This window comes from Malaclemys terrapin, chromosome 8, assembly GCF_027887155.1.
Source record: "Malaclemys terrapin pileata isolate rMalTer1 chromosome 8, rMalTer1.hap1, whole genome shotgun sequence".
In the NCBI taxonomy this organism is placed as follows: domain Eukaryota; kingdom Metazoa; phylum Chordata; order Testudines; family Emydidae; genus Malaclemys; species Malaclemys terrapin.
Genome location: NC_071512.1, coordinates 23,432,671 through 23,448,198, shown reverse-complemented (window position 1 = coordinate 23,448,198; position 15,528 = coordinate 23,432,671). Strand labels below are relative to the sequence as shown.

General features: G+C 42.8%; 1 protein-coding gene across 4 annotated transcripts in view; it reads left to right on the top strand.

The window, feature by feature from the left end:
• Positions 1–15,528, top strand: part of ATP10B (ATPase phospholipid transporting 10B (putative)) — a 236,035-nt gene that overhangs the window by 166,910 nt on the left and 53,597 nt on the right. For all 4 annotated transcript variants that reach the window (XM_054038561.1, XM_054038560.1, XM_054038562.1 and 1 more), the window contains one exon: positions 14,957–15,161. In XM_054038561.1, the coding sequence (XP_053894536.1) occupies positions 14,957–15,161 (205 nt within the window). The remainder of the gene's footprint in view (positions 1–14,956; positions 15,162–15,528) is intronic.

The following is a 15,528-nucleotide window of genomic DNA, read 5'->3' as shown; positions in this document are numbered from 1 at the left end:
TGGATTGCCTGCAGAACTGCTGCTTTCTGTTTTCCTTCAAACTGTAGCATTGATAGTATTTTCACTCTTAAGAAAAATGACACACTGTAACAGAGGTAATGAAAAAATATTGACAACTTGATAGGTAAGACAATGATAAAAAGGTGTTTTTTTTATTGTTTAATTTTACATTTGCTCAGACAAAGAAGACGGAGAGAGAGAAATAACAAATAAGCTAGACATTAGCTGAGTGAGTCTGTGCCGGAAATCTTAATTATCTCCCTTTTTTACAAAAGAGGCATGATAAATTGCTTCTGAAAACCATTTACCAGAGATGGCTAATTCTAAGTGCTAAATGGGGAATGCACAGAAGTTGTTTTCTGCTCTTCACCCTTCCTCTTGTGCCATTTTGTATTGCTCTATGTTCTTTTTGAACCTAGCAACCTTAGTACAGCAATGAACTGTCTTTGGTTTTCCCAAAGATCCAGTATATGTTTTTAACTTTTTTGTGTATGAAAAACATCTACCAACTTACAGATAGACCTATGAATGCTTTGCGTGAACATCATGTCTCTGGCTCACTTTTCTCCAGCCATGGGATACGTAGTCAGTCAAACATTAAAAATAGTCATTGGGCTATCCCAATATGTTGTGGTGGTTTGGTTTGCAGGGATATCAGAAGGCTCTGAAAAGAGCCCTTTCCAGTTGTCTTTCACCAGATATTTGTGGCCTTAAAGGAGGTGTAAAGCCAGAGGACGTGGGGTGTCTTCAGGACAATAGAGATTCCCTTCTCCTGGAAAAAATGGTAGATAATACAACTGCCATCAGACTTGTTATGTGTTGTAACTAATATAAATAATTTTAATTCTATGGGAAGCTGACATTTCTTGTTCTTCTTGTTAGCTGCACTTTCACGGAGGAGCTTGGTGTCTCCTAGTTTTCTTTTCTTCCCTATGAATCATCTGGCATACATTATTTTGTACCTGAAACTCTTCTTCTAGACACTGGAAGCCTTGTAAAACTGAATTATAATCTTGTTGCAGTAGAGCATTCTCTTTTAATACAGTAACTGATCTCCCATCTAAAGGTGAACGATTAATCAGATTTACAGTATTACCTTAGGAGAAATTGAATTGGAGACTGTGTTATCGCTGTTGTTTCAGACTTCAATATAATGAATTCTGGTTTCCAGTTTTAATGGAAATATGAGGACAGAATTCTATTTTTTTAATCTCTGATAGAAAGATGCTTTTCCAAAAACTTGCTAGGAGATTGGTGGGGGAATCTCCCATCTTGCCTTTACCCAGATCATGGGGGGGAGGGGGAGGAGCTAGTGAATTTAAATAGGGTATCTTGTAACACAGCCCTTTTCATTTTGCCTTTTTTAAATGAGATAAACTGACATGTAAAGTCATTACTGGTAAGAGATAACCTTTCTTAGTAGCATATTTAAATAAGACTCAGCTGCAAACAGGAGAGAGGGCACTAGTCACTGAAGAGTGTTTTAGGCTCTATTGGCTGGTTTATGGGCTTGGTAATTGGTTGTGGAAGCTTGCACCTATAGGCTGCAGGTTCACAGAATCATAGTAATGGTGGTTTATAAACTGTAGCATCTTAATTTGCCAGATAAATTAAAAAGTTAATACTCTAATTGCAGATTGATCAGACCTATCTGTAGTCACCTCCCCGTGCCAGTACAGGATTGTCCCTACATATACATTTTCTGCCTAGTTCTAAATTTCATTATCAGGAAATCATCTATGATACTCAGCTTATATTTTCTCTTTCTTAATTGCATTCAATTTCTTCTAGCTATACTCCTTTGTATAAGCCTGATTAATTCTTCTTTATCCTTAGTATTTAATTATATCCTTTAAATATTCGTGATCAAAGTCCCTTCCCCACACTCCCAGCTATCTCCTGGCACAGATATGCTGCATTCATTCGTTTCATCTTTTTTCATAGGTCAGTTCCTCTAGCCCCCCTCATTGTTTTAGTTGCTTTTTTCTGAACTCCCTCCAATTTGTCGTCATCTTTCTGAGACTAGGGGCCTAGAACTGAATGTGGCATTCCAAACTAATAATGGTATGGTTCAATCCTGTTCCAAACCCCCAACCTCCCCACAGAAGAGGCAGGAGGAGATGAGTCATTAATTTCAAATACCAAAAGTTCTAGGCAAACGGTAGTGGTATCCTTTCACCCAGTAAGAGCAATGGTCTATAATAATCCAGGAGAGCATAGTTATACACTCTGCATAGAGTACATATGTGAGCTTGCCTTATACACAAAGAGACTGAAACTGGAGCGTTTTTGTGTCACTTTCAATCCCTAGGGATTTCTGGCTAGGTTCCACAAGCATCTGCCAGCTGTTTCTCTGCTGATTCACTGAAGGTCTGCATTGTGATAAACACAGGGTAGCTGTCTATGTGACTATCAAATTTACTTAGCATCAGCTTTAAAAGCAAGTTTCAAAATTTCTGCATCTGCAATAAACATTGGACATACAACCATGATAGCAAACCTTGAAGTGCTGTAGAGCTCATTTCTTCATCAAGTCGAGTAACAGGACACTGTAGGCTACTGGAGAACTTTGCTGTAATGTGAATTTTGGTATATTTGCTGCTTTGAAGGAAAATCAGTATTTCATTTGCTTTAAACGTTACATTGTAGGGAACAGATCCTGGAGTCCTGATGTGATTTTTACTCAGTCTTTTTACTTTTATTCAGGTAAAATTTCTCACTGACTTTTCAACTGGCTTTCTACAACCCAGTGAGGCCTTCTGCTTGTGGCATATACACAGATTGCCCTCATGCAGGATCTCCTACCCTCTCATCCCAGTCAAAACATGTGTATGCCACACTGAGGATGGGTTTTGCCTAATATCATTAGGCATGAGCACATGAAATGTCATTTAAGCATGAATCATCTTAAAATTTGAAGTTTATTAAATAAAAGCATATACATTAATTTAAAATTTTATATTCACTGCAAAAAGGTAATTTGGACATCATATTTTAGTGCTCATCTCACCAAAATTCCCCATTGGGGGGAAGGATAGCTCAGTGGTTTGAGCATTGGCCTGCTAAACCCAGGATTGTGAGTTCAATCCTTGAGGGGGCCACTTAGAGATCTGGGGCAAAATCAGTACTTGGTCTTGCTAGTGAAGGCAGGGGGCTGGACTTGATGACCTTGAAGGTCCCTTCCAGTTCTAGGAGATAGGAAAAATTGCAACTTAGTGTCATCAAATATTGGTGCAATGTCAGAACATCACTCCATGATCATCTCATGAATCTGTAATTCCATTTGATATAATATCTACTCTCTCTTCCCTCCTTGTATCTTTTTTTCCTGAATACCGAGAGCATCAGGGAGGGATGCTAACAAATCCTGTCTGTTTGCTAAGAACTAACCACTTTGCCCGATGTGCCAGTGTGGTAAGCACTCCTGTGATTGGTGCTCCGCTCCTATGCCTGAGAAGCACAAAAGAAATCCATAATTCTACAACAGCTGCATACTGCTCTAAAATCTCAGGTTGAGTATTACTGATCTAGCATCTTTCATACTGAAAGGGCATACCGAAAACAAGGAGATACTAGTTAGCTAATATAGGTCCATTCTACTATTCTTTAAAAACTGTCTAGGTGAAACTTAGATTCTCTGGAATTTTCACACCTGTATGGTCTGGATAGGTGCATACAACGTGCCCCTATTATGCAAGCTAGATGTACTTTTGGGGCTTCTAGCAAGTTCTGAATGTGGCTCTAGAATCATAATAAATGAGATCTGTGTTGCATGCTGCCAAGCAACTTATTGTGGTATCAAAGTTGTGAAGGAAAAATTTAAAAATTGAATTCATACCGTGGAGAATCTAACTATCTGGTAAAAGAATATCTAACCTGCTCAGCTGACTAAATTTAAAAGAACATCAGATTCTCAACATTTACTTTGGTTTGGCCCAAGCTACAGCACTGCAAATCAAGGAGCAGTGAATTAGCAATTCTCGTTGCCAGTCAATGCACATCACTATAGTCATGATTCTTGGCTTCTTTCAATTAACACCTGCCATAACATTGCTAATGCCATCACCTGTTTGTGCACTGCTTTAATAACAACATCTTCAAGGTCTATTGCATTATTGTGCCAAGACCTCTCAAGCTTGCTTCACCAAAAAAAAAAAAAAAAGTGTGCAGTATTTTAACAGACTTCAACACCAAACTAATGACTAAAGGCAAAGTGCAAATGGAAGCCTATGTTTCTGGTTTAATGAACAGCAGAATCCCTGACATCGAGAGCCACGGAGAAGGTGCTAAGTGGCTGAAACAATGGTGAACAGCTTATTGAGATGCGAGGAGATGCGAGGAGACAAGCAGCAGGCCACAGTCCGGTGCCCTCAGAATTGTGCTTGGGGGTGTCAGGAGGTGACAGAGGTGGTTTGGACTGAGCTTCCCAAAGGCTTTACAGGTCAATATAAGCAACTGGAAGCTAATGCAGAATCTGATTAGCAATCATTAAGTAACTGAGCTTTAAGTGGCGTTGTGCTCACTCCATCTGCTGTCAGACAATATCCTAGCAGCAGTATTCTGCTCTCGATGCTAATACAAAAGAACCTGGCACCAGAAACATTGAGGTGTGAAATCAAAAAACTGTCAAATGAATGCATCGTTTAGAAAATGAACCTCAAAGTTACTGGACAGTGGAGTTTGAACAACAGTCAAAAATGCTTTTTGTAAAATAAATAAATACATTTTCAGTTGATCTGGCTCATTGTTTTCCAAATGGATCTGACCAAATCAGATAAATCAAAAAATACATTTATATGATGATAAAGTATTCCTGACTAGTACCTGTTTTACATCAGTACAGACTTGGTATTGTTAGTCCATAAGTTAAGAATATAGGCATCTTTTAGCATTGAGAGAATAGTGCCCATGATAGGAGGCAATAGATTATTTTATCAAGTAGAAATGTAGGGTCCTTTTGTGGCATTAAGGATCATTCAATCCCCAGAAAGTAGGATTATTTTAACTGCATACTTTATTACCTTCGAGAAAATTGCATGTCATTGCAATATCAAGGATGTTCATTGTTACCTTACTATCTTATCATTCAAGGCCAATCCTAAGAGTTTCCAATTACAAGGAACATACATATCTCTTCACAAATTAGGACTTGTCTGACTGCGCAATCTGCAAATGATGTACAGAACTTTCACCTCTAGGTCACAGGTTTGAATCCAGTCTAAAATGTAGTGAATGAAAGATTGGTACAGAATTGACCTCTGAGAAACAAGTAGGTCTCTTCATTCCAAACAGACATGTGTCGGCCTCACAAAAATCACTTACATGCAACTCTAATTGACACCCTGGTGACAATGTTGTGAGAGTACCAATGAATGAACACCGTGGGGACCTAGCTACTTTCTTGCTGAACTGTTCTTTTGTTGAATTTTTTTTCTAGCCTCTCTGATTGCAAAGATAACCTACGAAGAATAAATAACTGCAGTAATTCTGTTTACTGAATATATAGCATTGACGAATGTAGACTTGATTAAAATTTCAATCAGAAGCTATAGATGATGCTTCTTGATATAGTTTTAAAATGTGGAAGGTTATCAAATGTATGTGTGATAAATGGAAATGTCTGCTTTGGTCCAAATGTGGCACTGTAAATGTTTAAAAAGATATACCGTGGAGCATTTTGCTGGAGGACTGGGGGAAGGGTTTTTTTAAAACACTGCAAAAGATTTTGGGGTGGAAGAATGAAGGATTCAAAGGTGATGCGGTCACAGGAGGAAAAAAAGCAGCTGACTTTGGGAAGCAAAGTACACATGGTTTGAAAATTGCCAATGATGAATAGTTGAGGACTCTTCCTTTCAGGGAATTGACTAGATGACTATTTCAGAAGGAGTCACAGAGAAATCCTCTTGTTTTTGCCTGTGGCTGGCTGGCTGGCCCTTTAAGGCAAGCCAGGCTCAGCCTTGCCTGTGACCAGACAGCTATCCCCCAGCTGAATGCAATGGAGTCTTAATTATGACTGTCTTCAGTTGCAGGGGATCAGGGAGAAGAGTACTTAAACACAGCTGTGAACTCCTCCTAAGGAAGAGACACAGGAGAGTGGAGCAAGAGAAGTTACCTTGTCAGGGAATGACCTGGGAAAGTCAGGTTGGAGGAGACCCACAGAACGTAGGTCAGGTTCCGTGGGAAAGGACTCTGTAATAGGGCCTGTAAGGAACAGGGAGATCTCTAATGGAATTGGCCAGAGTCCCCAGGGAATGGAGGCAGTGGAGGAAACTTCTGATTGGAAGAAGCACAGAGAAAAAGCTCTGCAGGCTCAGGAACAGGGGCAAAAGCAGAGAACTTCTGAGTAGCCCAAGAGAAGCATGAGAATTACTAGTGTGGTTGTTTGTCAACTTAAAGTTGGACCTTTGTTACCCTGAAAGGGGACTGAATGTAAATTTGACCTGGCCAGCGGGCGGAGGTGATCAAGAGGGGGCACTAGAGGCGATGACCCTTACAACGCCCCCTTGAGGCGCACAGAGGCACCCTCGAGGTAAAGTCTTGCTATTACAGTGCTCCAGAGTGGCTAGCTTTGATTTGTCTCCACTTGGACAGATTAATGTTATTTTTTCTTAATACCCATTTGTGCCCCTTCACCTTCCTCCCTATCCCAGTCTTGGTTTGGAAATCCCAGTCTTGTTTGAGTCCAAGAAATAAACTGTGAGAACATTGTTGACACAATGCAAATCATTTATTCATGTCCCCATATCCAACAATTTGCAGCCACTCCATTTTTTATGAGCCTTTCTTCTCAGATACAGATTCAGAAAGGACCTTTGATCCATGCCAATGGATGCGTCAGTGGGAAAGAGGTCAGAGCAGCAGACCGTAACAGTGGCCCAGGGCACAACTGATTGCTGTTGGTTGACTGTTGGGTGGGCCTTGGGACAACTTGGGAGGAAGAGAAAATGATTATCCTAAGCATAAGATATGCAGGCCCATCAGCTGGAGGTGGGAGCAAGAATGACTCTATTGAAAACCCCTAATTTTGAAAGATCCAGTCCCTGTTTTTTATTTGTTCAACTTTTTTTGCCTACAGACTCCTGTTCTTCCTGTACCCCACCCCCTCAACTCTCTCTCTCTGAGCAGAGACTGTACAGTAACATTTCTCATCTTGTCTTATTTATTTAATTGGGTGCTTCTTTTCCTGATTCCAATGTCCTGACACTGCTTACTGGAAGCAGTAGTTCAGGTTTCAAGTTCCCCACCTATCAGAAATCACCTCATGTTATTTTTTTTAAATTGCATAATTGTTCGCTTTGTATTTGTTCATTGCCAAAACTGCCTAGATTTGCGAAGTCACTTTGTTTATTTAGCAATGGGAGCTTGGGATTGGGCTATGCATTTAAATCCATGAATAGCAAATGGACATTGCTCCCTGTCTACGTGAATCGCTAAGAGGAAACTGCTTCATTTGAAAGGTCTTATGTGGTTTCAAAGCTGATAGCTGGGGGGGAGGGGGTTGGAGCAGGAGGGGTTGCATGTAAAGAGCTCCTTCCTGCCTTGTATCCATAGAGAAGGCACTACAAAGTATTCAAACATACCTGATGCTTTGTACGGAAGAAACTTGTTAATTTCACTGCAACAACTGTATAACAGGTAGTGCTGTAAAAAAAAAATGTGGGAAACGTAGTCTTTTGATACAAAGCAAATATGTTCATTTGACAGCTCTAATTCTCTATGAAGGGAGGAAGAGTCTAGTGGTGAGAAAACAGACCTGGAAGCTGGGAACTCCTGAATTCTAAAAATGCTCTGAAAATGACTCTCCTTGGGACCTTGAGTAGATCATTTGGCATTCCTGCCTCAGTTTCCCCTCTGCAAAACGAGTTAAATAGTAGTAAAATTATAGTTTTTGAAGCTCCTTGAAGATGAAAGGCATTATGCATCATAAATGCTTTAATCAGGCTATAATCCCCAGCTCTTTCTGACAGTTTACTCGCTCAACAATTTTATTATTCAGACAACTTTCCTGTAATTTTGTGTATGTTTCACTGAAATTCAAGTTCATTTTTTCAATAGGCTATTTTTGTTTAGATGGACTCTTTCGTCCCTTCTAGATGTCCAGTAATTGGGCCGGGCTTTTCCAAAGATCTTTGTGAGCAACATGAATGGAAAGAAAGAGTTTGGTAGATATTGGAATTAAACAAGAGGTGGGGAGAGAGAACGACAGGACTGCATTGCAGCAGTCTCTAGCACTGTGCCCAAGTATGTCTCGTAAAGGTTATGACACGTCATCTGCTTACTATCGGCTGCCTCTGTCCTTTTGTTTTTATGATCTGTACAAACAGATTGTAAAGTTTTACCAGGAAGGTGTTAAGCGCTGTTAGTGTTAAAGGTCACTCAGCATTTGTGTCCTATTAATACCTGTCCCCACTTTTATGAAGCATTTAATGCTCAGCTGCTTAAATATTTTTTAAGCAGCAATTTGTCAGAGTTGCTGGGATGAAACCTTTTTTAATTTTTTAATATATAAATAACATTGAACATCAGCTTAACTTAAAATAGAATTGACTTCTTAGGGTGTGGGCTTTCAGCTCATTGTTGCAGGGCTCTGTAAGCAAGAAAATATTTCTTAGCAACCAGCTTCACAGATGGGACAGATTTCTGAGAACAGCTGTGCTAACAGAATTAACATGTAGGGCCAGATTCTGTCAGGCCCCTATGTGGATGTGCATAGGGGTGCAGAGAATGAGGGTGTAAGGAGTTGCTCCCTGTGCATGATCTAGCCACAGTTGCATGTCTCTGACTTGCATGGGCTCAAGGACTGTTCCCTGACTAGTGCTGCTAATTCCATTCCCCACCCCAAAGGGAGTGGGGGTGGGGAAGTGTACTCATAGCCCCATTCCCCCTCTACCCTGACTAGCCAACTGTGGATGGGGCTAGGGTGACCAGATCACCCAAGTCAAATATCGGGACGTGGGGGGGGGGAGGGGGCGGGGCAAAAAAAAAACCCCACCCTTCCTCCACAAGCGCTGGAGGGAGGCCCGGGAGACGCAGGGGAAGCGCAGGGCCAGGGTGTGTGAGAGTCCGGCCTGGCCCCGAGCAGGCAGGACTCAGTCGGGCGGTAGGGAGAGGAGGGGGGTGGCCCGCGGGGCCAGGCGGCGGCTGTTCTCTGCCCTCCCCCCGGGCAGTGGGACTCGGAGCAGCCGCTGCTGCAGCTCCCACTGCCGCGGGGGGAGGAAGCGGCCGATGGCCAAGCTCGGCGGCTGCGGCTCTGGCGCCCAGGCCTGCTGCGGGGACCCAGCAGCGCGCACGCTGTGCCCAGCCCAGCCCCTGGCCAGTCGCCTCTGGGCTGCTGCCCAGCTGGTGCTATCCCGCGGAGGCCCCGGAGTGGGGGCAGCAGGCCCCAGCCCCCCCGTCCCGCTCGGGTCCCGCAGGGGAACAAACAGGGCTGCCGATGCCTTTGCCCCGGGGCCGCCCGCAGGATTGTACCAGCTGGGCAGCAGCCCAGACGTGACTGGCCAGGGGCTGGGCACAGCTTGTGCGATGCTGGGTCCCCGCAGCAGGCCCGGGCCCGGGTGCCAGAGCCGCAGCCGCCGAGCGCCATGTGCTTGGCTGCTTCCTCCCCCCGCGGCAGTGGGAGCTGCAGCAGCGGCTGCTCCGAGTCCCACTGCCCGGGGGGGAGAACAGCTGCCGCCTGGCCCCGCGGGCCGCCCCCTATTCTCCCTACCGCCAGACCGAGTCCTGCCTGCACTCGGGGCCAGGCCGGACTCTCACTCACGGCTCCCCCTGTGTCTCCCGGGCCTCCCTCCAGCGCTTGTGGAGGGAGGAGGAATGGTGAGTCTGGGGAAGAGGCGGGGATTCGGGGAGGGAGCCAATCGGGGGAGGAGGGGCGGAGTCGGGGCGGGGGGGGTCGCGCGAGCACTTCTGGGCTCTGGAGCATTTCCCTGTTTGTCCAGTGTCCCGACCTATGTGCGGGACAAACAAGGAAATGGTCACCCTAGATGGGGCACATGCCACACCCTGCTAGGAAGGCAGCAGTGGGCATGATCCCCAGGTGCTCCTGGAAACACAATGTCTCCAGGAAGTCTTGTTGGGGCAGTGCAGCTCTGCATACCTCCATTGTCGGCCAGTGCCTTACAGACACAAGCCTTTAAGAAGTGAGTCAGATGTTTATAAAGGCAGTTTATCGTCCTCCTGACTGCCATGATATTCTCCCCATGTGATCTCCAGGCCCACTCGTTTGGCCAGGAATATGTAGTCTAGACCTTGGCTTTACACCCAGGATACTGGCAGAGCAGCGTCCATCTGTGGGACCAGTGGATTGCTGAACTGGTATCACACTAAATAACTTGTCCGCAATCAACATGTTTCATAAATGCCCTTTACGTCACCCCATTAAATCACCTCTGTTCACCAGTGTGCTATACCAGATAAAGCATAAAAGCAGAAAACTACAGTGTTGGTGTCATGAGACTTGTTCAGGGTTCAAGTGCAAACTTATGCCCTAGCTATGCGGGATGGTGAGAGCTCTTCTTTGCCAGAGGCACAAAATCTTGATTTATGTATCAGTTCTAGAGCCCTCTGATCAACTCATACCAGAGCTTATTAAATGTGACTAGTATTTGGGTCTATGTAATTAGATTAGCCAAATTTGAGATAGACTTTCCAACTCTGAAGAGATGGAGCCAGGGAAGAAATGAGTGATCTTTCTTCACAAGCAAAGGTTCTAAAAGTGCCAGGGAAATCTGTACTGCCACATACAAAATGGACCCCTTCCCCTTGTAATGAATGGGGAATCCCTGAGATAACTGCTTACTAGACTGTCAGTGCCTCAGAATCTTTGAAAAATAAATGTTGCTCAAGAAAACAGCACTTCATGCAGCATTGAAGTCAGCACAGCAGCTTCAGAAAGCAGTTTAAGATGGTACTGATGCACAGGGCGTGAGGGGAGCAAAATAGGGCCCGAGCAGAGCACCCAACCCCTCTTCCTGCCCCCCCCCCCAAGACCCCTTGGATCTAGAACTAAGCAAAAGAGACAACTGAAAGACACTAGGGGACACTAGAACCTATGCTGCATCCCCCCTCCCCAAGCCATGTGGTCTTTGGCTGACTCTTCCCTGCAGTTTCTATCTCAGTGACTGAATCCAGAAAAGCATCAGCAGAAAGTAGTTTGAGCAAGGATCTGTGGACACTGATGATCTCATCGAATGGATACCTGCAGTTTTCACTCTGAACATCCTCTCCCCTGTGCTGTTTCGCTTCTTGTACCAAACTTTTCCCACCTCCTCTCTTCCTTTGTCTTTCCAGCTAAATACTCTCCTTCTCGCACACCCCAACGAAGCCCCACTGAAATGATTTTAAATAACAAAAAAAAAATTACAGAACTGACATGACATTTGCCACCATTGCACTGTTTGCTTTGCTTATATGTTCTATCCCTTCCCCCTCCTTTTCTCTATCTTGTCTATTTAGAGTGTAAGCTCATGGGAGCATGAGAGATGTCTCTTCTATATTTGTGCAATGCCTAGCACAGTGGGGCCCCGTTTTCAGCTGGCCTCAAAGCACAGGTGTAATAAACATGATAAATAATAATAAAAATGACCTAAACAACTACCACATCCTCTCTAATGTTTCCTTCCTATTCAAAGGTATTGAGAAGGTGGTGGGTGAATTGGAAGTTTTCTGAGAAGTTGAAAGTATTTTTTTTTTCTTTGAGGGTGGGAAAAGAGCTTGACATCTATTAGTTTAGAAGTTTTTATGAGCATGCAGGATGGCATGAAAGAAGGCACAAAGTCAGAAATGGGTGAAGGATACAAAAAGCAGAAGTGTGTATGGAGTAGAAGGGGACAAAAGAAGAAATGAGGGAAGATTTAAGAATTAACTATTATTGCTATAAATATTTAAACACATTTCACACCCAGTATATTCACTGAGAGGGGTTTGTGAAGATTCTTACAGGATAGGTTTTTAAGTAATAATGTGGAGTGGATGCAATGAGGAAATGATTCACAATTGTATTGCATTAAAAAATGTTACCAGAAAATGGTATGTGTTGGCATCAAGAGGTTTCTGGGTAGCAGTATGTTATGTTCTACCTTTTTAGATACAAGCATTTAAACCCCTAGAGGTAGATAATATATAAAGTGTTATCTGTCAATACGTAAGCAGGTTTATTGAGCTGCAGAGTTATTTATCTTCCGAGACAATAATCTTCATATTCACAAAAATCAGTAGTAATTATGTGTGTTGTAGGTGGAGCAAACTTTATATTGGTTCAACATCTGGGATATGCTTTTTTTTTTTTATTATGCCCTGAGAGTTCGTGACTGCTCAGAGCTATAAATTTAATGCTTATCACTAGTAGGATTCACTACTAGCCCTGATAGCTTGAGAGATATTAGACATTACAATCACGTATTTCCGATTGTTATTGCATTTTCCCCCTCCCACTTCAATTCTGACCTAATTTTGAGTAGGTCAAGAGTATTAGAGGCAGTACTTTACCCTGTCTGAACTCTTGGGAGTCAGATTTTTTCAGATTATGTAAAACATTTATTTCTAGCTCTTGGGCTTCGTGAGACATGCTGGCTGTTAAAATCATGGTTGAATTGAGTAGAGTGTTACGGGGAGTAAGCAAAAGTTATGGGAATAGGCTGATTTTTAAAACTTGGGTGTCATAGAAGCCAAGAAATGTAGGGCTGGAAGGGAACTTGAGAGATCATCTAATTAGAGGTAAGACCTAGTAAACCTATAGAACAGAATCCTAGGAGTCCTGACTCCAAGTCTGATGTAGACACCAATTCTTCTGTTAATGAAAATGAAAGTTAAATTCTGGAAGAGCCTTGAGTGGAGCACTACTGAGATATTTATGTGAAGATGAAAGGGGGTGGGAAGGAACCTCAGAATGAAATATCTGGCATGGCTCTGTGGCCTTTTCTATAGCACTTTAAAAATAAATCAAGCTGCAGAAACTCTTAGGTTCATGCCTGACAGGCTGTGTTTGTGGGTTCAAGGCCAGCGTTATTGGGTAGCAAGCAGGACATTTGCCAAAGGCCACGTGCCACAGGGGACCCTGCACAGTGGGGCTCAGGCTTTGACTTCAGAAACGTTGCAGAAATCCAGTGAGTGAGCAGGTAAGGGAGGCGGGGTGCGGGCCCAAGCCGTAGTTTCTGCCCTGGACCCCTGCAAGTCTAACGCAGGGTTTTTCAAAGGCACTCGCCATTGGCCTAACCCTACTCCCACTATAGTCAAATGTAAAAGTCCCTTTGATTTCAATAGGAGTAGAGTTAAGTCAATGCCGAGTGCTTTTGATCTCATCCTATGTGATGCTTAATCAAGTTACAGTGTTCTGGAATGCTTCAGTCATGTGCTGCTGCATTATTAGTTTAGCATTGATAATTCAGAGCTGTTAATATTCCTCTGGGGTAACTGGGGTGGTAAATGAAGCCCATATCCCAAGATGGGAGAGAACCCAGCAGAAAAGTGCATGACCGTATTTTGTATGTCAGGGTGCAGAGCTGGATAATCAGAAAGTGTGGAAGAGAATTCAGTGAGCACCTCAGCTCAGCTCCCATGACCACATTGAAAAGAGTGTCACCTGCACAATTAAAAGATCTGTTCCAACCTTCCTAATGAGACATAGTTATTAATTAAGGGATAACGCTTCAGGTGGAGAAGAATACAAGGCAATTTCTGGTAATTAAACACTGAAGAGAAACTGGGGTGTTGAATCACCACTTAAATCATTTAGCAGGCATCTATTCTAGTATCTTTCCCTATTGTAGGTTCAGAAATAAGATACTTAAACAAACCACATTACAAAAATAACCTTTCTCTGCAAGATTCTTTAGTTTGCATAAGTTTTCCCCACTAACACTAGCTGATGGACAACTGAGCAGCATGGAGTAAGAAAGCGGGGGGAAAATCCCATTACTAACTCATGGCTAAATGAAGAAATTATGCAGAGAAATGAATGTGACTTGTATTTATTGCCTGTATACGCAGATGATGAGCATTTCATAAGTGTGAAACAGATAATTTCGGGGTCAAGGCTTTGATGAATAAACTGTTCAAATGAAGGGTTAAATAGGATATAATTGTTAAATGAAAATTGAGTGATGTGTTAGGATACACATGCTACTCCAGAGCAAGAAAATTGTTTACACCTGGGGAGCGAGCAAAGAACACAAACTTGGTGATAAGCTAGCAAAGCAGGAGGAGATTCAGACTGGGAATGAATCTGGTAAAATTCTTTTCTGTTTTCACTAATTCAAAACCTGTAGATGTCCTTCACCTTAAGATTTGCATTGCCCTTTTAAAAAAAAAATCACAGTATGTTACTTATTTTTAAGGTGGTACCTCTCAGTTGTTGCGTATGTTGAAACCATGCATATGGGCTAAGCCTGAGGATTGTCATAACCTTTCAAGATTTACGAACCGGGGAGAGCTGAAATAACTGCAGCTGAGAAGTTAGTCTGACTTGTTCAAGCGTCTCTATTTTGGTGTTGGGAAACCTTGAAGAAATAGCCTTCCAGCCTCATGTAATGTAGCATTTTCTGTGGAAAGTTTGAAACTCACTACAGAAGTTCTATTCAGTGCAGCTTTCGGGCTTCAGGCTTAAAATGCGATATTTTTAAAAGTGCCCACCATTGTGAGGCTTAAAGACCTAATATTTTCTAGTAAGAGACTAAACATAACATGGGGTGATGCTAGTGTCTTAGACAGTTATCACCATGGTATCATTTTACTTCGAATGGGATTCGGTTAAAGATCTTATTGTGTATGTTACACAACTTGCTTTCCAACGTTAGGTGTGTAGAAGTGATGCTATGAGACTATAGATTGGTGCTCTCTGTTTTCCTATGCACCAAAACCTAAATTATGGAATAACCCGTTTTTTTTTTCGTAAAGAACCAGTTGTTATAGCCTTTTGCTCCTAATGTGGCTATTCAAATGTGGCACTTCTTTAACACAACAGGAAAGAAAGTGACTATGTTGAGAAGTGCTGGAAAGATGTGCAAGTGGGAGACTTTGTGCAGCTGCAATGTAACGAGATCATCCCAGCTGATATCCTGTTACTGTACTCCTCCGATCAGAATGGGATCTGTCACTTGGAAACTGCAAACCTCGATGGGGAGACCAATCTTAAACAAAGACAAGTTGTGAAAGGGTTCTCTAATCAGGTAGGCCTGCTGGAAATGTGACAATATTCAGGCTATTCTGCCTCTGTTTCCATGACAACTAGTGTCATGAAATGCAATATAAGCTTGTTCTGAAGGGCTGAATAATACTTGCTCAGTCTCATACAGCCACAGATGCATGCCATGAATGTATAGTACGGTAAGCAACAGATTTGTGTAGGTGTGCTATAGACATGCACAACTATAAATGAATATTATCTGACACAAATAAGTGCTTATTTCCTGCTTGTAGGACCAGATGACAGTACTTTCCGGGTTGCAAGTGGTATTCTGCTTCCCATTGGGCAGAATCTGCAGTGGCCATTTCCGAATGTCCAAGGAATTCCATCTCCTTTAGACTGTGATTGGA